Source organism: Vigna unguiculata, chromosome 2, assembly GCF_004118075.2.
Source record: "Vigna unguiculata cultivar IT97K-499-35 chromosome 2, ASM411807v1, whole genome shotgun sequence".
Lineage (NCBI taxonomy): Eukaryota > Viridiplantae > Streptophyta > Magnoliopsida > Fabales > Fabaceae > Vigna > Vigna unguiculata.
In genome coordinates, this window is record NC_040280.1 from 29,857,693 (window position 1) to 29,879,271 (window position 21,579).

A 21,579-nucleotide genomic window follows, 5' to 3' on the forward strand; every position below is an offset into this window, starting at 1 on the left:
TTTTGAAATGTCAAGAAAGAACTATCCAACCCAAGAGTAAACCCGGCCCAGGAACGACTTAACGGCGGTGTTCGGTAAATCGCGTAGCCCTGCCAAGGCGGTTGTGAGAGGGGAGAAAGATCGAGCGGCGGGGTCAGTTTCTGAAAATCGCCAGAAAGTGAAGCAGAATCTTACGAATAGTCGCGTTCAATTGCAAACAGAGTAATTTATCAGTGATTGTGAAGAACCCTAGCAGCAACTATGGGGAAGAAGCAACACAGTAAAGACAGGATGTTCATCACCAAAACGGAGTGGGCAACGGAATGGGGAGGCGCTAAATCCAAAAACAGTCGCACTCCCTTCAAACGTCTTCCCTTCTATTGCTGCGCGTACCAATCCTCATAACCTCTCTCATTTTCGACATCTTTTCGACCTCTTTTCACTCCATTTTTTATTCATTCATTCTTTCATTTTTTTCTTCTCCTTGTTTTAGGCTTACGTTTACGCCCTTTGAAGAACCTGTCTGCACTGCTGATGGCAGTGTTTTCGATATCATGTGAGTATTTGTGCGATCCCTTAAGCTTCTTCTTTTGTTACCGATTATTTAATTGATAGATTGATTTTGCAGTTCTTTTTCTTCAGGAATATTACTCCCTATATTATAAAATACGGTAAACATCCAGTCACTGGAACTCCTCTCAAGCTGCCGGATCTCATTCCACTAACTTTCCACAAGAATTCAGAAGGTTATCACTTTTTCTTTTTCTTTATAATTTTGTGTTAAGTTGGGTTTCTATTTTCTCGTGTTCCTTCTTTTAAGTCAACTGCTTCATTTATCTGGGTGTTCTATTGGTAATTAAAGTTCATCTCTTAACCGTACGAGTGTATGAGTGTGTTTGACATGCCAAATAAGCTAATCTGTAGCTTATTATATTTCTTATAAAGTTGTTTGATCAAATAAAGAAGTTTGGTCAACAAACCATTTCACTAACCTGTGACTGATAAGCATTAAGTTTCTTTTGGCACATCAGTTACAGTAAATGACATGGTTCTGAAGAATAAACATGGGCAGAGTTTAATTTGACAGTGGCTCCAAATATTTTACCCAATGGGTCAGTGCCAAACGTGTTGAAGAAGTTCGATTTAAAGGACCAGAAAATTGGAGACTATGCCAAGCAAACTCATTCTTTGACTTAATTGGCAGAGGCCAAGCCTATGGGGAAAAGCACCACAATGCTACAAAAGGACATAGCAAAATAGGCCAGATTAATCTCTAAGCTTATTGTTGCATTTGAGTTCTTCCAGTTTAAGGAGACATTTAGAAAAAAAAAATTGTCTGGATCGAGCTTCCACAATTTCAATCTGGAGGACAAGGTTGATTATTAAGATGATATTGTTACTACTATTAGGAAGGGGGAAGTTAGAACTAGAATATTAGTTAGTTAGTTAGACTGATTTAGTGACAACTAAATATTATTGTTGAAGGGGAGGGATGGAATTGGAGCATTTGAGTTTGTAGGTATAATAGAGCTCAAGACTTCTTCTTTGTGAGAACACTAAACGTTTAGGAGTGGCTGTCTCTAATGATTAAGAATAACACAAGATTTATAATGATTCACCTTAAACACTTGGTCTATGTCAGAATTCTCATTTAAGAAACTTTTAAAAGGGTTCCACTAATAAAAAATTGTTTATGAAGCAAGTACATAAACCACTCTGGGTTATCATGAATATACAAGTCACTTTTGGCTATCCTGTCTTATTCTCCCCCTAAGACTAAAATCCCCAAGTATTTTTAAGTGTCACTTCTGGCTACAAATAACAATGAACTTACGAAACAACTCTTGGAAAAAAGATATACAATGAATGTTTTCTTCCAAAGGTGTAACTTCACATAGTGAAGAATATTACAAGATCTTCTTTGACTATATGGAGACTAAAACAGAGAATGTAGGCCTGTAAGCTTTTTCTAAGAAAGTAGAATTGTAGTTGTGTGTTAGAATGTATTTTGTGCATTGATTTTTGCCTTGTATTTATAGTTCCTCAGGAATATGGCTGTTGTAGAGCAATCTTCATTTTTATATTATTGAGTAATTATGATATAGTTTTCCTTTAATCTAGATGTGCAAAATCACTGGAATTAACTAGACTATTATCTCTTGCGTCACAAATAATATATTTTCTTTTCATCTTAGCATCGTGTGATTAAGAGCTCATTTTGTTTTAGGTGTATTCTTTCCATATATTGCATAAACAAAGTCATTGTAAATATTTATTCAAATATAGAACGAGTTTTGGATGCTAATTTTAAACTACTGATTAAATCAAGTAGTGTGAATAAGATAATTGTGTTCCAATGTTTCCTTTATTAACTATGTTATAACTGTTAGATCGTATGGCTTTGTTCAAGTATAGAAGGTTTATTTTAAATGTACTTATCTATTAACTTTATTAAAAGATATAAGTAAAAATGCATAAATATATTTAACATGATATCATAATAGGATATTTCATTTAAATTTTAGCTATATAAATTATCAGTAAAATTCTTAATGCAAGGGTTGTCTAGTATTCCTAAACTTCTATGGGATTTTAGACCGTCGTGGTCTTTACAGAGTTCAATTTCAACCAACATTCATCATGTTACCACAATATCTAGTTGAAGATGACATTTAGAAAAACTATTGGGGGGAATCCGACTTGCACAGTCTCAACCATGATGAGGACAAGGTTGATTTTAGGAGGGGTGGTGTTGTTAAGTATAGAGTATGTGGGAATTAGTTATGGCAGTTAGAAATAGTAGTTGGTTAGATTAAATGGGAAACCAAAATAAATAGGACTGAAGGGGAGGAAATTCATGGAGATTGGTTATCCTTTGTAAATCGAGTGCTAGCTCTTTCCATAGAGGAAGCTCTTGGAGGAGAGTGATCTCTCCTTTTGCGTGTTCTTTCCATTCAATCCAATAAAACCTTTATCTCATTCCGATTTCTATTCTCGGTTCCGAAGCATGGTAGTTTATAGCTTATAAACTTGTAGCTCATTTATTTTTCTTCCATTCCTTGAATATTTAAATACACCACCCTTTTTACCTTCACTGAATAATTTTTACGTTTGCCTAACTATTTTTATTTTCAATAAATTTTTTATCTACTTTGCTAGCTATTTATTATTGACCAACCTTTGTTTGTCATCCTGCAGGAGAATATCACTGTCCAGTGCTAAACAAAGTTTTCACTGAATTTACACATATTGTGGCAGTGAAGACTACAGGAAATGTGTTCTGCTATGAGGTTTTTATTTTCGGGATCCTTTACTTCAATAATGCTAATTTCTTATGTAGATGCCATTTATATTTATGTATGTTGTCGGAATTAGGCTGTTAAAGAGTTAAACATTAAGACAAAAAACTGGAAGGAGCTCCTCACTGATGAGCCATTCACAAGGGATGACCTTATAACCATTCAGGTAAGTTGGGTTTGAACAAGAACATTTTTTTTCTCTTGCTTCATCTTTCGGTTTCTTAATATCAAGTTGTGGTGTTTGTTTACTATGTGCAGAATCCTAATGCACTTGACGACAGGGTTCTTCTGGATTTTGATCATGTTAAAAATGATTTGAAAGTTGATGATGAGGGTATGCTAGCTCATTTATCTTATGTGAGCTATAAATCTCATATTGGTCTTGAATCTTGATGTTGCCTTTTTTTTTTTTTAATGTTATTAGTATTGGCTTTGACACATTCTATTTTTTCTACTTACCTTCAGAACTACAGAAAATGAGTTCAGATCCTACCTACAACATAAACATGTCGGGTGATATCAAGCAAATGCTTCAGGAGCTTGGAACTGATAAAGGAAAGGAAACTGCAATGCATGGGGGTGGTGGTGGCAAGGCACAAAAAGAAAGGGCTGCTGCACTTGCTGCCATCATAGCTGCAAGGTCCCGTGTGGATGAAGATTCCAAATCAAATCCAAATAAAGAGGCCAAAGCTCCTCAGGCATTCAGTATAGTAGATGCTGCATCTGCTGCAGTACATGGAAGAAGTGCAGCTGCTGCTAAAGCCTCATCAGGTGATAAAACTGCTGCTAGGATAGCTATGCATATGTCTGGTGACAGGGCGCCAGTGAATGCAAAGATGGTGAGTTTCTTAGATGTAGTACCCTCTTTTTCACCAATACATATTGAAATCTAACATTTGCAAATTAAGTTGTCCTTTCAATGTACATTATGCAACTGTTAGAGATGTAGTATAAAAGAGTTCATTAATGCTTCTTCTCTTGACTTAAAAAGCTTATAGGTGGAAGATTCACTTGAATGTTTCTGTATTACATCTGTGACTGTGACTCATGGTTTTATACTAGAAAGGGCAAGGGATTGGATCTAACTAACCCCTGATACCATTAATGTCTTTTCACTTAACAACTTCAGCTTATTTATTGGTAAAAATCATGAATGATTTTATGTTGTACCTTTTTATATTATACTTGTAACACATGGTTTTAATACTAGAAATTACAAGGGGTAGGACCTAGGTCACTCAAAAATTATTAGCTCAAGGTGGGAAGATTGTCCAGGGCTAGTGACAAGCCAACGTGAGCTTAACCTCTCTCCCCACCCACCCAACCAAGGATTGAACATTTTCAGGTAACCAAATACCAATTGGATAGACTTATAGACTTTGATGACACTGTATTAGAAATTGAGAATAGATGGGCCCTAGCATAACACCAAGAGCTAACTCAGGGTGGGGATTGCAAGTATTATAAAGTACTACTTTTTCTATATTTGTTGCTAGCCGGTGTGTGATCTCAACATATTGTAAATGTAACATTGAACCAAAATCATTCATCTGTCTTTCACCTAAAGCTTTAGTGGTTGAGTGATGTATGAGGGTGAATGAATGTTTCACGTACCTTTACCTAAACACTTAAATTCTCAGGTAAATGTTTTTATATGACATCTCTTATAAAGATAGGGCAGTACTCACTTTGCTATGTATTATGAACTTCTAATGAAGTTACCTGTTTCAGGTAAAAAGCCGTTTCACAACTGGTGCTGCTTCCCGTTCTTTTACTTCAACATCATTTGATCCAGTTACAAAAAATGAATTTGAATATGTGAAAGTTGAGAAGAATCCGAAAAAGAAGGGTTATGTACAGCTGCATACGACACATGGTGATTTGAACATTGAGCTACATTGTGATATAACGCCTAGGACGTGTGAAAACTTCATCACTCTTTGTGAGCGGGGATTTTATAATGGAGTTGTTTTTCATAGAAGCATTAGGTTAGGTGTAATGACATCCTCTGAATCTTTCTTCCCTTAGTAAATTAAGCCTTAGATTTATGGTCTCATAATCCATTTTTGTGCAGGAATTTTATGATACAGGGTGGTGATCCTACTGGTACTGGTCGAGGAGGTGAATCCATATGGGGAAAGCCTTTTAAAGATGAACTTAACTCCAAACTAGTTCACTCCGGAAGAGGTGTGGTAAGCATGGCAAATAGTGGCCCACACACCAATGGTTCCCAATTCTTCATCTTGTACAAGTCTGCAAATCATCTAAACTTCAAACACACAGTTTTTGGAGTAGTTGTAGGTGGCTTGACCACACTTGCTGCCATGGAAAAAGTTCCAGTTGATGATAATGACCGACCTCTGGTTAGTCATACTTTCGTTTTATTGTTGATGCAAATCATTGTTCCCCTTTTTTTTGGTTTTATTCTTCTCAAATGCATAAAGTCTCAACCTGTGTAATTGCAAACATATGATCACAAAATACGGATCTGCTTTAAAAAAGTAGATTCTTATGCCCTTGTACATATTTTGTTATCTTCTGCATAAATATATTCTTTTCCCAAACATCTGTCTAGTTTGGACTTCGGGTTTTGTGCATTAATTTTTCGTTGTGGGTACTGTTTGTACTGCTACTACAACTCCATATCATTGTATCGTGTGGGATTACAATGTTTGCGCACTTTCATTTATTACATTCACTTGTAGACTAACTCGACCACAGTATAATACATTTTGTGTTTCCTTGTGCCTTGAGTGCTTGTTTGTTAATGGTGGCAAGTTTTTACTGGTTTGAAGAGTTGATATAATATATTAACAATACTTGGTTTAATATCTGATGTTTCCTAAATGAACTATACACTATTATCTAGCGTGCCATTCTTGCTACTTCAAACAATGCGTTATGTTCCATACGTTTTTCATACTGCAGGAGGAAATCAAGATAACGAGTGTCACGATTTTTGTCAATCCTTACACGGAACCAGATGAAGGAGAAGAACAGGATAATGCCACAGAGAAGAATGTAGAGGATGAGGATAATGTAATATTAATGATCCATAATAGTTGAGACATCTCTCGCCGTTTTTTTTTCTTACTTGTGAATGGTTTTTGTTAACTGTCCTATGTTTCAGGGTAAGGTAGGCTCATGGTTTAGCAATCCTGGTGCTGGAACATCTGAATCTGGAAGTACGGGGGTCGGTGGTGGTGTCGGCAAGTACTTGAAAGCTAGGAATGCTCAAGCTACATCTGCTAATCTTGATACCAGTACAGCCGTTGTAGGAAAGAAAAGAAAAGTGGGAGTTGCCAGCAGTGACTTCAAAGATTTTTCTGCATGGTAACAATCCCAATTTCGTACAATTTGTAAAAATATGTAAACTTCTCCTGTAACTTATTATATTTGCAATGGGGGAAAATTGACGGGATAGCGAGAGAAGAAATTTTGCTCGCCATTCAGGTTTTGTACAATATATGTAGCGTTTTCATTGGATGCAACCAGAGTAGAATCATTGCGCGGGTTGTCTCTGGTTCCGTCGCTGCATTGTCAGAATTTCATAATTTGGTTATGGATTTGATAGATTGGTTCTCACAAGATTATTAGGGCCTTAATATACATTGTTTAGCTCTATTATACATCTCCATTCGAAGAAAGAGTTACGGTGTGTACATCTTTTAACAGCTCTGTACTCGCTTTCTGGGGGCATTATCAATCCGATCAACTTTTGCTTGCTTGCAGGGAACTTAATTTATTCCTGCTCAGTAATCAGTTGTCTGGCGTGAATGGTAAGTTGAGGCAGGGTAGGGTGGCATTCCCAAGGGCACTTCAAGTTATTGAGCCTAGCTAGGTTTTCATTGACTTTAGTGACGGACTCCTGGTTACATTTTGGCATCATATGCAGCTACTGTACAATTCATAGTACAGATATGACACTACATTTATTTAAAGTGAAAAATGAGGAATCTAGGTATCATGCTACCAAGGAGAACAAATGGAAGGAATCCATTTGATGGCTTAGCAGCAGGTTTCATGCCAGAATCATACGATCCTGTAGCTTTGCAACAATTGTCTTACTATGGATACGGCCTACCCACTACTGCCCAATCCATGCACATGTCTCACCAGTCAATAGTTTAAGTGCCTGACTTGAAAGTGTCGTATCAACATAATAATTTCTTCTATTCACGTAATGCTTCAAAATCTAATCTCTTTAAATTTAATAACTTCAAATACACACAGTTACGTAAGATACGATGGAACAGCTCAATTTCTTAAATGTTGAGTAAGTTTGTTTTATACTTATTTGATTAGACCACTCTATGTAATATTTTTATTTCTTATAAATCAATATTAGCATTTTTTAAAATCTGTAATTAAAATTTTGACTAGTCTATCTTTCTTAACTTACGTCTTCTATCTGTTTTGTAATTAACGAAATAATGTAAGCTGATAACTTGTCACACCAACTTAAAATTGGATGAAATAGTCGTATAATTTTTATTATATATATATATATATATATATATATTTTACAACAAATTAGGTCCATGAAGAAATATTGGACTGACAGAACAAAAGTAGGTACGTGTAAAATTGAACGAATTAGTTGGTATCTGAGTAAAATATAAAAGAATTGTGACATATATAACCAGACCAACACGTTTCAGAATCCCTGCAATGTTTTGGAAATCTACAAAGGTAGAAAGATAACTTTAGCATCATGATCATAGCTTTGGCACCCGATGTAGAAAGATTGTAAAGGCAAGGGAAGGGGGTTTCACTGCAGTTCAAAATTTCTGCTTTTAGTGTACTGGACTCTCATAATTCTCATTCGTTTATTTTGGTTCCAAAAGCCTTCACTTTTGCTTACTGATGATGATGATAAGAAAAATATATTATTTAAATAAATAAAAATAACCAAAAGATAATTTTTTTTCTCGTCGTACGGTTGAAATTTTGAAAGAGCGTGAAAATGAATACATTTAATGGAAACATTTTTATATTTATGAAAATATTTTATATTTTCTTTCCTAACATTCAAACTTTTCATTGTTTGTTAATTTTTTTTTTCAAATAATTTAAATACACGAGAGGAATTTGACCTTTTTATTTTATTAAATTTGACCGTTTTAATGATAAAAGGTTGAATCAAGTTTTTTCTATTTATGAACGAAAATAAGCATACGACTCTTCAATATTCAATCAACTCCTTAATTTTTTTCTTCTAAAAATCTAGCAATGTGACATTTGGGTACATTAAAATTAATTTTGTTAATTTTATAGATTTTCATCTTCGTTACAAATTGAATTATGCTTAAAATAAAATTATCAATATTTATTTGTCAACAATTTTACATTATTTGGATGGAAATAAATCGTTACTTTTAAAATTGAGAAACTTAATTGAATATTTTACTAATAGTGAAACTAAATTGACAAAATAAATAAACAATTGAAAAATAATGAAAATTTTCAATCCAAAAACATTTTTTTCAATAAATTGTGAAAAATTAATATTTTTATTTAATATCTTTCTATGTTATTTTTTTCACTCAATTTTCATATAAACAAATAAAGTGTAAGAGTATTGTCTCCATATATATATGGAGACAATTCTGTAGAGACACGTTTAATAAACAGTGGTTCAACATTTAATTATGTTGTACTAGTTTTTAAATTAGAAGTACATAGTATACTCTTTTAACTGAAGACATTTATTAATCAATTGTTTTACGGGTTTTTTCAGGAATATGGGATACTTTATGGTGTCAACCATTTTAATATATCTGTAAGAATATCAACAACACCTGTTTCTTGTAATATTAAACTGCACACAACTACGATTGAATTTACGATACTGAAATTGGTATATAAATTTAACTTTTCGGTATTCGACAACGGAAAAAACAAAACAAAATTCACCCAACCACATCTGCATGCAGTTAAGAAAAACACTGATACCTCAGTACCAAAGATACAGTAATTCAGTACCATCAAAATGCTACAGTTGTGACGTTAAAAATGAAATCCAAAAGAACTTGACTATGTTTTACAATGTTTTATTTACATAAGAAAGTATGTTAATGTAAAAATTATAAATTAAATTAATACATTATACTCTTTCGTGAAAACATATTTAATCGAGTAAGTTCTTACTTTGATTCTTAAAAATATATACCGTCGTCACATTAATGTTTAAAATTCAGAAAATTTTAAATATGTTTATGAAAGTACAATCTGTTAATAATCTGTGTTATGAATGAACCAAAATAAAAAAAAAATTTATTCATTTAATTCGAAAAAGTAAATATATAAATATCATAGAAATGAATTCATAATTTAATAACCTTTCTTTTGGGATGATGTCAAATTTAATGCCAATATTATATCAACTTATTCATGTTATATATATATATATATATATATATATATATAAATTCCTTAAAAAGTGTTATTTTTAATTTTAAATTTGATAATATTTCACAGTGATACAAAAATAAATATATTTTTATATCAATTTGATTTTAAGTAACAATTGTAAATGTTAGAGTGAACTTTAAGCCTAATTCAACTTCATAACACACCCAATGCATTTCTTCACGCCGAGATATATATATATATATATATATATATATATATATATATATATATATATATATATATATATATATATATATATATATTTCTAAGTGAAATAGAATATTCAGAAATTTCGCTAGGATAGACTTTAACTTGACTCTAATATCATTTAGAAGTGAGCTTAAAAACGTAAGATAAGGTGTGCACCTTACTTATATATTATAAAATTGTCTTATATGTGAGACTTTCAATACGAAAGACTTCGTATTATTCGTCAGAAACCACATTAAATATAATTTTTAAAGACATCCTCACAAAATCAGGAATCTATGATCAATTGAAGTTATTTTTTATATCATATAAATGTTTCTGTAAATGGGAAGACAAATATTCTTACAGGTTGTCGGCAAGTTAAACAGTTGATAATTAATATATGTTTCAGAAAAATGATAACGAATAAACAGTTTGTGCTGTGAAATGGAGAATGAGTCCAAAACTATATCCATGGCGATATCCAATATATAATAAATGAAAAAAAAAATGTTGGTAAAAATATTTAGAAGAATGCCCCTGCGTTGCACGGGTTCCTTGAAAAGTAATTGTCATATTTCATAACTTGTTTTTTTCCTTCTATTGAGTCGAAACTGTGGCGCAGAGTGCGTCCCATGTGTTAAACGATCATAGGAAACACCACAACAACATCATCCATCGATACATCGTAAAAATCATCTTTTACAACGATACAAATTAAGAACAGCACCTGTTTCAACAAGTAAAGTAAAATATACATAGCATTATTTCTTTTTCTTCAGAAATTCTTAGATAAACACGACCAGATCACTTTACCAAGTACGAGTGCATTGATGAAGTTGAATTTACAGTGATGAAACGAAAGAAATAAATTAGTATCTGCGAAATGACGTGTAGCGATAATCGATTTAATTTTATTTTTATCTCTGCTACAGTCCAAAGGAAAATAAACTAGTATTTTGTAGATGTGGCAGTGACATAGCAACTATAGGCTTTCTTACAAATGTAACAGCTTTTTAAATAAAAAGAAAATGGATATGGGGCTCACCTCAACAACAACAGCAAAAAGAAAAGATAAAAGCCGCCAATTATGCAGTTCTTTTTTCTGCTTTTTTGTTTATTCGTTTGCAACACACAGAACACACAGAAGAAGAGGGTCTTCACTTCACCTCTAGTATTCATAGATGAATTTCATCAGCTACAGATACAGTTCATTGAATTTGAAAGTGGTTGAACTTTTCGTACTGCATATATAATATTGGACTAACCGTTATGTGGGGTTGAATTTAAAATATGAAATAAGTATATATATGATGAAAGATGAATTATTATTGATATGTTGATTATTTAGAGGTGTGAATTGGAAAATAGTGAATTTGGTGGTTGAGGATGAAAGCAAAAACTACATGGATAATCGGTGATCCCCACCAATTTACTCTTAGAGGAAAGAAGGAAAAGAAAGAAAAAGGGAAAAGGTTCTTGGGACTCCCTTTTCTGTTTATATCTATGGATTTCAGCATGGCTAATATCCTGTCTCATCTTGTCGGGAGCTAGCTAAATGGCTTAGAAGAAAAGAAAAGAAATGAAGTGATTAAGGTGATGGAGAGGTCAAAATATAAAGTGATTTTTTCCCCCCTAATGATTGAGGAAGAGAAAGAAATTAAAGAAGCCGTGCAGCTTTTGAAAGAAGACCCTCCACACAATAATCAAATGGTGTCTAATAATAATTATAAAATAAATGGGGAAGTGAATCGGTAATTGAAGAGGAGAAAGAGAAATGGTTATAATGGTGTGGAGATAAAGTTGGAAGGCATGCCCTAGAAGTTGGCATGAGAAGGAAAGAATAGTAAAGAATAATAGTGGGATTATGTAAATGGTTATAGAAAAAGAGAAAAGTTGGTGAGAGTTTTGGCAGTGTTTGGAGAAGGATTAGGAGGCAAAGGAGTGTGAGTGCGTTATGGTGAGATAAGAGAAGATAGTGGGTTTGTTTGAGTTTGAGGAAGATGATGATGATACACGCCGGCAGCTTTACTCTTTCTTTCTTTCTTTCTTTCTTTCACTCTCTCTCTCTATCTCTATACATCTCTACATACACAATTCGCACGCCTGCTCCCACTCATCCAATACAAATACTCTCTCAAACACCTTTTCCTCACACTTTCTTATTTTTCATCTTTTGTCAGACACAATTCTATTCTAAGCATCAATCCCATATCCTTATTATTTTTATTTTATCTTTCAATAAACAACAATAACCTACAAAACAAACCCAACCCCTCGACTTTTGTTTCCACCTCACCCCCAAAAATTAACCCACATAACAATTACGTAACTTTGTATATACACATCTATGGTAAGTATGTAGTGTATGTGCAAACCCAATCCATTCACAATTTCCTATTCCACCGCCACACCACCGTTAAAAAATCACGTTACGTCCATTCTCTTTGGTTGGTTGAGTGGGGAGGACGTGAGTGATGTCCATGCGAGTCAAAGGTTGATAAACCTTAAATGGATACGACGTTGTTTGGGGTAGTGAGATTCCAACATCGGGTTCAAGGTGATCAAGATCAATCCCTCAACAACTCCACCACCACCAGCAGCTCTCGATCCTCCAGACAACACAACAATAACTATCCCTACCCACAAGAAGACGAAGAATGCTTCAACTTTTTCATGGATGAAGAAGACCTATCCTCGTCTTCTTCTAAGCACTACTATCCCTATCAACCCCACCCTCACTCCACTACACCAACCACCACCACCACCGACCTCTCCTTCTCCCCCACTCGCGACGCCGCCTTCCCTTTCCAGCTCTCCGCCAAGTGGGCCAACGACATCCTCCTCGAAACCGCACGTGCCGTCTCCGACAAGAACACCACGCGCCTCCAACAACTCATGTGGATGCTCAACGAGCTCGCCTCCCCCTACGGCGACACAGACCAGAAACTCGCCTCCTACTTCCTCCAGGCCTTCTTCAGCCGCATCACCCAGGCCGGGGACCGGACCTATCGAACCTTAGCCTCGGCCTCCGAGAGAACGTGCTCCTTCGAATCCACGCGCAAGACCGTGCTGAAGTTCCAGGAGCTCAGTCCCTGGACAACCTTCGGACACGTGGCGTCCAATGGTGCCATCTTGGAAGCCTTGGAAGGCGAGCCCAAACTACACATAGTTGACATCAGCAACACCTATTGCACCCAATGGCCTACGCTCTTCGAAGCCTTGGCCACCCGAAACGACGACACCCCCCACCTCCGTCTCACCTCCCTCGTCACCGCCGCCTCCGCGCACAAGGTCATGAAGGAAATCGGCGCCAGAATGGAGAAATTCGCCAGACTCATGGGCGTGCCCTTTCAATTCAACGTCGTTCATCACTTAGGTCAACTTTCCGACTTCGATTTCAGCGCCTTGGATATCAAAGAGGACGAGGCTCTGGCTATTAACTGCGTCAATACTTTGCATTCGGTCTCCGCCATCGGGAACCACCGTGAAGCGGTGATATCCTCGTTGAGGAGGCTGCAGCCGAGGATCGTGACGGTGGTGGAGGAGGAGGCGGACTTGGACGTGGGATTGGAGGGGCTGGAGTTCGTGAAGGGGTTTGAAGAGTGTTTGAGGTGGTTTAGGGTTTACTTCGAAGCGTTAGAAGAGAGCTTTCCGAAGACGAGCAACGAGCGGTTGATGCTGGAGCGGGCGGCGGGTAGGGCGATGGTCGACCTGGTGGCGTGTTCGGCGGCGGATTCTGTGGAGCGGCGGGAGAGGGCGGGGCGGTGGACGAGGAGGATGCATGGAGTTGGATTCAATACGGTGGCGTTTAGCGAAGAGGTGTGTGATGACGTGAGAGCGTTGTTGAGGAGGTATAGGGAGGGATGGTCAATGGCACAGTGCTCCGACGCCGGAATATTCCTTTCGTGGAAGGACCAGCCGGTGGTGTGGGCCAGTGCATGGAGGGCCTTGACGTAGCGTAGAGGAGAATGACTTGACGTGAGTAATGAGTTGAGGGACTGAATCCCACGTGCTCTCTGTTCTCAAAGCACGTGCCCCTGGCTCAGCTGAGGGCTTTTTTTTTTCTTTAAGCTAATTCATGTCTTTTTTTCCAGTTTGGTACGTAAGACAATGGGATTAATCGGAGGGTATGAGGATGATTGCAGCAATGGGATTTGCCTGTATTATTCAAAAAGGAATCATCGACTAAATTTATTTTCATCATTCACTTTTTTCACATTTTCCTTTTCATTTTTCAGAATTCCTGTTGTACACATACTTTATATATATTATATATGGCTTTATGTTTCAGCAGTATCATCCCTGTATCCATTAATCCATTAATGTCCAGAATAGAATTGAAAAGAAGAAGCTGTTGCTTCGTTATTCTGGCAGATAAAATGAAAAAGAAATTACAATCACATTTGATGGCTTTTTTACTGTCTCCTAAAATCTGGGACCATTTCCAGCTAAAAAGAACGTTCTTGCGTGACCATTCAATAACTAGGAAAAATAGTAATGAATTGTCAATGATTGTGAAATTGTATATTCCTCTGGAGTATATTTGTTATTTTATTTTGTCATTAATAACAAATTGCTAACTTGTTAGGCTAAAATATAAGTTATTGTCGCAATCCAAATGTGTAGGTTCAAGCATATTGATTATTGACTAAGTTAAAGCAGGTGGTAGTTGATAATTGATATAAATTATAATTATATATTATCCAAGCTAGTCCAGATTTGACCAGAAGCATAATTGTTGTGCGTTTAACTAACCGTTAAGCGAAGGCATGAAACATAACTTAATTAAGATGTTGAATTCCGCGATAATCTAGTATTTTACATTATATTCAAGATCATGAACAGACATAGCAAAAGATTTAATTCATGTTTGGTCGAAAAGAAAAAAGGATTTGGTGTTTTGGCGTATGAAAGATGATATTGAAAGTAAAGTGAAGGAAGATAGAAGCATAAATAAAATGAGGTCGTTATCTAGTTAATGGGCAATAGAATCTTAGGACGGCCAGCAAGTTGCGTTATTGGTTGGAATATATGTCATTAAAAGGTGCATAGTGATTAGTGGGTTTAAAGGTTTTAGTGGACAGCACGCTGTGTTTGAATTGGTCTTCTTCTTTGTTTATTTTTTAATTTTCTTTGTTTCTGAGAGGCTAAACTATACTATACTATACTATGTATTATATATATATATATATATATATATATATATATGGGAGGTGTTTTAACTTTAGGGTGTGCATGGCCCCCACAAAACCGTGAGGGGTAAGAAAGATAAGAGGGGGCTCATCTTTTTCCTAAGAAAGCGAAGAAATTGGTAAGTACATAAACAATGAAAAGGAAAAAATATGAATAGTGGGTTCATCTTTTAAGGGTTGCACATCTTGAACTTCTGATGAGACTTGCCCCCTCCACGTTAACATATCCACTCTCCACTCTTTCTGCATCTTTTCCCTCCTCATTTTAAAACATTTATAGCTTCTTTCTTTTGGTTTTTATTAAAGGGAGTTTGATGCTGGCCCATACCTTCTTCTGCAGGTTTAAGCTTTTCTATCCTTTTCTATACCAATGACAATGACAAGCTCATGTCTTTATATTTTTATGGGGCCAACTTCATGTACAATGCTAACTTCACTCTATTCATCTCTCTCTCTCTCCCTATTAATCCCTTTTCGTCTTAAACATACATTCCTATACATTATACAAAAAATATATATATCAAACTTCAAACTCAAATTAAAAGGATTTTATGCTATCTTTATTATTCTACACCTCTCCTGAATGACAAAGAAAACAAGGATCAAACTTGAAATTAAACGGATTAATGGCATCTATATTCTAGTTTTATGTACTTTGGTTGTAATTGTAGTTTTATGTATTTTTAGAGTCCACACAAGACTCTGTGTTTGACATGTAAGGGCCAGCTACTACGAACTCCATAGAGTTGGGCTACAGAATTGGGCCCAACGTTAGGAAGAAGGAGAGAGAGAGCGTGTTAAAAAAAATTATTGTAGAAAGTTTATTCTGGAACCCATTACGTGTGTTTTAGAAAGTTCGTTCTGGAATAGATTACTATATTTTGGAAAACTTGTTCCAAAAAATTTATTCTGGAAAGCCTATTCTCTGATCTAGAAATTCTATTCTAAAAATTTTGTTTCAGAAATTTTGTTTTCGAAATGATGTTCCTAAAAACCAATGTTCTATAGTATACCCCTTCCATCTTCTATGAAAAAATCTCGGGCTCTGGGCCGCAATACAACTATACTTTAAATTTGAGTTTGACTTCAATAATAGAAAAAAAAAAAAAAACTTGAGTTCCTCTAATCATGTTTTTATCGATCCTAAACACTGTGGTCGATATTGAAAATATTACCGAAAAAGTGTCGTTCCCGTGAAAAAAATAATCTGAGCTAGAGGTGGGTCATCTCGTGATGCTATTAAATAACCCAACTTATGACCTTCACTTCTACGCAAGTACGTGAAGCAATTCGAACCAACTAACCCAAAAAATGAAAATAAAAAAGATGGACTATAGAGTTGTAAAAAGTACACACGTGAAAGAATCATTTACATAAGTAAGAAATAATTACATGATGATGATGCCGTGACACAGGTGATGAACAATGCTGGATTATTAGCAAAATTCCAATGAAGTGGATAATCCTTCTCGGTATACATGCGCTCCCTCAATCTAATCTCAACTTAGCCTAAATTAAAGTGAGCAAATTATTGAGACACAGGCTTCCTTCAAGTGCGATAATCCTCAAAAAGTGAGCTTTCCAACAAGTGCTTGACATGCAACACGGTAAGGTATATATAACCGTATATCAAATATTTGTATATGACAATGTACAAAGAGAAGTTACATTACATTACTTGAAGCTGCTCCAGCCGTGAGGCAATCTCCATTTTCTGTGCCAATAGATAGACACTCTCGACCACAGAGGGAATTCAAAAGTGTACTCAAGAGGGTGATCAACAGGTCCTGCCACTATCATAGGCAACCACACATATCTGGAGTCTCTTAGGTCGGCCGGATTCCACCGGTCCGCCATGAAAATAAACGAACCGGGTAAGCCGGGTAGAGGAAGCACAAAACTGCTCTGAGCAAAGAAGGTTGTGAGCCTAAACATTTTGTTTCCTCCAATGCAGGGATTCCCAATTGTTTCCCAAGGCCCCAAAATGGACTCGGCTGCATGAGCCAGCGCCTCATTTGGCGCCCACCCTGTACAACCTGAAGTGATCATGTAATATGTGCCTTCATGTTTGAACAAAGCTGGAGCTTCTCTGTGTTGTCCCACAAGAATCCTTCTCATCACAGATGTCACGTTCAGATAATCTTCGCTAAGGGGTCCAATGTGCAGTTCACTGTTGTCTTCGGAGGAGTAGATAAGATATGCAGTGCCATCATCGTCTTTGAACACTGTCATATCCCTGCTTTCATATCCGTGGGGTCTTTGGCTGCCAAGATAATCAAATGGCCCATCGGGTGTGTCACTGATTGCTACTCCAGCAGCTGCTTTCGTGTAGTTGGCATCATCGATATGCATCCACATCACATACTTTCCGGTCCTCTCGTTGTAAATAACTTTTGGCCTCTCAAGCACATTAGATGTGTGCAGATCATGGGTTTCATTTGTTTCATCTGCTGCTAATACAATCCCCTCGTGTTTCCATGTCCACAAATCCTTCGAAGAATAGCAACCAACTCCAATAATGTCGACCTAGTGCAAAAAGGAGAACATGACTTCAGTTTGCAGATACTGGAAACTGAGATTGTAAAGAGCATCAAGAATTATTTCAAAAAATGCAGACTTAAAGAGCATACTAATTTCCAGAAACAAGTTTACTTTTCATAAATTTGAGGGTGAGAAAGCAAAGGCACAGATAAAAATAAATAAACCATGTGGTGCTAACTATATCTTTCATATCAGCAGCATCTATCTGAGGAAGGAATAAAAAGATTGTTCATGCAAACTGGCCAGTGATACAATATTATGCTCAAGTTATTCCGTACAAGATTTTTTCCTCTGTGATAGCTAACCACATGTATATGTCAATTAACATGGTAAATTCTGAAAATTGTAATTGCCATCACTTAAAGTCTTACCATCTGGATGAGGTAAGGGAACACAACGTGGAAGGTAAAAAGTCTGGATCATTAAATTTCTTTGCTTTTGAATACAGGAGCCAAGTAAATCACTGACTCTAACTTGAATAAATTGAACTATTTGGGTGAAACTTTTTCTAGGATTATCAAATTGCAGAAAAACTCCAATGTTATGGAAGTATAAACTTTTACTCAGTGACAAGAACTATATTCAGTGGATTCCTGAGAAGTAACAATAAGAATTCTGAGCATTGATTATGTAATTTCAATTGTAGCAGGCTTCATGTTCAATGGAAGGAACCACCAGGAATTCCATCTTCAAATTCAAACTATTATATGAACTGCATCTTAAGGAATTCAAATCCATTGGGTTAAATATCAATCAAGATGACCTTTTTTTTCAAATAAAAGCTCTTACTATCTTTGTATTTGATCCAAACTGAGAAGACTCTTACATTTATTAATATCCCCATTCGCGAAAATGGAAGGACACTTATATATTCATATAGACCAACAAGAATATGGAAATTTTGGACAACTGTAGCATAATAAGAAAAAAATGAGACTTTTGAAACATGACATTTCTCTGCCAAAGACTCCAATACAATTATTAAGGTAAACAAGACATGTTCAGAAGCAAATGGAGGTAAAGATGTATCGAAACAATTACAACAATCAAACATGCATCTCTAAGCTGCCGAGTTCTTGTTAACCGGCCAATCTTATTCTTTTTCTTTCCAAAGATAAACAAAAGATGAAACCATCTAAACATTTCACTCACTTACAAAAATGACAGACACTTTCACAACCACTAAATGTTTATAAATTATGATAAGCTACATAATATACTACAGCAAAGACGACAATTATTAACTTACAAACAAAAAGAGAAGTTCAATTGAAAAAATTGAATTACCCGAGCAGCTCCTTTCTTGTGAATTTGGTAGGTAGGCCCATCTTTATATTCACCGTACCAATAGTATGTTCTTGATTTTTTATCATAGAGAATGCCTCCTCCATGAGCTTGAATAGGATTTCCATCGGTATCCAACCAAATTCTCCCAGGGTAATAGTAAAAACTTTCATTTGCAGGAGTCTGTATTGGATCTATAGTTTTTTTACGACCAGGAAAAAACACATGTCTCAGTTGGGAATTTTCGTCCAGGAATTCGTCTATCAGTGTTGTTGTCCGCTTAGGTCTACGTTTTGCCGCTCGAGGAGACCTCTTCCCCTTTGGTGGGGGGATTTGAATGTTCTCCTCTTCAACCTCTTGAAGTTCAATGAATTGGGGATGATGGTTCAAGCGCAGTTGAGACTCTCCACCAGTTCTATCTGTGTGATGGATATAGGTATATAAATGAAGCAAAAACAAGCATCCTAACAAGCTCAATACCACAACAGACATTGAATATCTGCTCCCTGCATTGCAACCTAGTATCGTAGGTTTCCTGTATTTGTTCCTCGTCCTCATTTTCCCTTCCTTTTTATCTTCAAAATAAAGCTGCAGCTAACCAAATGCAACCTGTGGAAACCTGATAGATAACACAACCAGATAGAAGTCAAAAACATAACTTCCCTATACTCTTAACAATTTCATAAACCAAAATCAGTTCAAAATGACTAACTGGGTTTATCACTTTATCCCCTACACAATAGGAGTTTCATAAATCAAAATAGGTACAAAATGAAACTGCAAATAACGACACCGTATAGGTTTATCACTTTATCCTTTTTTTTTCTTCTGGTATCCTCTTTGGAAGACAATCCAGTTCTCGATGTTCAGTTGGGCACCATTTTATCCCTTTCCAATTTCATGAACTTTACACATACAGTAATAGAAAAAGTAAACTGCAACCAGTTTCAACGCTTTCGATTGGATACAATAAATCACCCTCTCTTCCAGGTTTGTTAGAAGTAATTGAAGTTGAAACCACTATTTTTACCCTACTCTGTATCTAAATACTATAACAACTACCGCCAATTAATCATTCTAATCAACAGAGTTACACCCTCATGGGTCAGATCCATTAAGAAGAAAAACCTAATAGGTGCACACAATAAAAGCAACAGAATAATCAGAAACCAGGGAACAAAGGCAAAGTGTGAGAAGAATGTCTCTGACCTGGTACCACCCGAACTGTGGAACAACCAAAACACCCCGTCATGCGGTTTCGTTGGTGGCTTTTGAGGGTCACAGACACACTGGCATGACGCAACCACCGAACTAAGCTTAGTCCAAATACGAGGTAAGAGAGAGAAAGCAGGAAGAAAAAAATGAGATGATGTTGGGTAAGGTAAGGGTAGTTAAGTTCCGATGCAGTTTGGATCTGAGTTTGAGGTTATGACATTGATTTGCAACCAAAGTTGTGCTTCCCTGTGTCTTTTGGTACCGACCCCAGCAACAGTTCTATTCTAGAACTTCTCTTTTACCACAAATGTCTCATATTGCACTCTTTCCTTTAACTAATTTCTTCTCTTTCCTTATTGTTACTTGTCTCAAATATGGAACCATTTTATGCCATTTATGTTCAATTCTTCACAGTGAGACTATGTTTTTATTGTTCCATAGTGACACCTTAGCGTTTGAATTCACTTTATTTAATAACCTTAGAGCAAAACGGGATAATGATTTGTAATCTAACTCCACTCGTCTGTTAACTTTCCCATGCTGTGAACACCACAAGAGATGTTCAATAAATTGAACTTTGGGGTGAAAAATTGTTATGGTGAGACGTTGCTATGTGATACTGGCACTAACAATGCTGGTAAGCAATAATTAGTAGTTACAGAAATTATAGAGAAAACACTTCTTTTATTAATCTGAGATTGGCTTTCCTAGATTTAGATTTGAGTGAAGTTTTGTGGAGCAATATAAAGCAAAATTTAAATAATTAGAAAAATACACCAAAGGGAAAGTGGTGAATCTGAGGATTTTCTATTTTGAGAAATGATAATGATGACTATATTTACGTGAATTTATTTATATCCAACTTTCTCGCCAAATTAATTGTAACATAACATGTTGGTAATATATTATTTCGTTAACATAAAATCACAGTACAACTGTTGCTAATATTACTCATTCTCGTATTAAATAAATGTATTATTGTCTCATGATGACTTTTTGGTATTGGTTGAAAACGCACATTTCATGTGCAATTGTTTAATTACTTGACTTAGCTGGTCCTTTTTTAATGATCATAACTATGGATGACTAACAAATTCTACCGCTAGATATATGCAGATACAAGGATACAATCCGTAACACGCACGGAATGAATATTATTGATGAATAACTGTGAATAACAAATTCATATATTTTTTATATTCGCCTATTAGGTTGAAAAAATATTTTTAAAATATTAATAAATTAATTTTAAATGTATTATTTTTTATCAGTTGATTTAGAAAATTTTCATTTTTTTTATAAATTATCAGTCAAATTATTTAAATAAATTATTTGAACTTTATTTTTGTTTGAAACTTATGAATGTTATGTATTGTATTTTATTTAAATTTCTAGTTAAAATATACTGTTAAATATTAAAAAAATAATAAATATCCACGAGTACCCGTGGATATCGATGAATA

General features: G+C 35.6%; 3 protein-coding genes across 3 annotated transcripts; 2 read left to right on the forward strand and 1 right to left on the reverse strand.

The window, feature by feature from the left end:
• Nucleotides 1-6: 6 nt before the first annotated feature.
• LOC114173812 (peptidyl-prolyl cis-trans isomerase CYP65) lies at nt 7-6,915 on the forward strand. The gene is made up of 11 exons (XM_028058438.1): nt 7-368; nt 473-535; nt 622-725; nt 3,178-3,269; nt 3,355-3,444; nt 3,537-3,612; nt 3,744-4,117; nt 5,010-5,266; nt 5,353-5,641; nt 6,207-6,317; nt 6,409-6,915. Exons 1-11 carry the CDS (start codon nt 241-243, stop codon nt 6,613-6,615), a joined length of 1,791 nt encoding a protein of 596 aa, XP_027914239.1. The 5' UTR covers nt 7-240; the 3' UTR covers nt 6,616-6,915.
• A 4,733-nt stretch (nt 6,916-11,648) lies between these two features.
• LOC114173792 (protein SHORT-ROOT-like) lies at nt 11,649-14,102 on the forward strand. Its single transcript, XM_028058395.1, has one exon. The coding sequence runs from the start codon at nt 12,393-12,395 to the stop codon at nt 13,839-13,841; it is 1,449 nt and encodes a 482-aa protein (XP_027914196.1). The 5' UTR covers nt 11,649-12,392; the 3' UTR covers nt 13,842-14,102.
• Nucleotides 14,103-16,415: 2,313 nt separating this feature from the next.
• On the reverse strand, nt 16,416-20,486 carry LOC114173714. The gene is made up of 3 exons (XM_028058272.1): nt 20,111-20,486; nt 18,905-19,520; nt 16,416-17,602 (listed from the first exon to the last, which is right to left on the reverse strand). Exons 2-3 carry the CDS (start codon nt 19,457-19,459, stop codon nt 16,751-16,753), a joined length of 1,407 nt encoding a protein of 468 aa, XP_027914073.1. The 5' UTR covers nt 19,460-19,520; nt 20,111-20,486; the 3' UTR covers nt 16,416-16,750.
• Nucleotides 20,487-21,579: the final 1,093 nt, after the last annotated feature.

Excerpts from the sequence above, each read along its gene's own strand:
- LOC114173812 (XM_028058438.1), top strand. The coding sequence starts at position 241 with ATGGGGAAGAAGCAACACAGTAAAGACAGGATGTTCATCACCAAAACG. Across the intron at positions 536-621 it reads GGCAGTGTTTTCGATATCAT|GAATATTACTCCCTATATTA; the intron begins GTGAGTATTTGT and ends CTTTTTCTTCAG. Across the intron at positions 4,118-5,009 it reads CGCCAGTGAATGCAAAGATG|GTAAAAAGCCGTTTCACAAC; the intron begins GTGAGTTTCTTA and ends TACCTGTTTCAG.
- LOC114173714 (XM_028058272.1), bottom strand. The coding sequence starts at position 19,459 with ATGAGGACGAGGAACAAATACAGGAAACCTACGATACTAGGTTGCAAT. Across the intron at positions 17,603-18,904 it reads ACAAGAAAGGAGCTGCTCGG|GTCGACATTATTGGAGTTGG; the intron begins GTAATTCAATTT and ends TTTTTGCACTAG.
- LOC114173792 (XM_028058395.1), top strand. The coding sequence starts at position 12,393 with ATGGATACGACGTTGTTTGGGGTAGTGAGATTCCAACATCGGGTTCAA.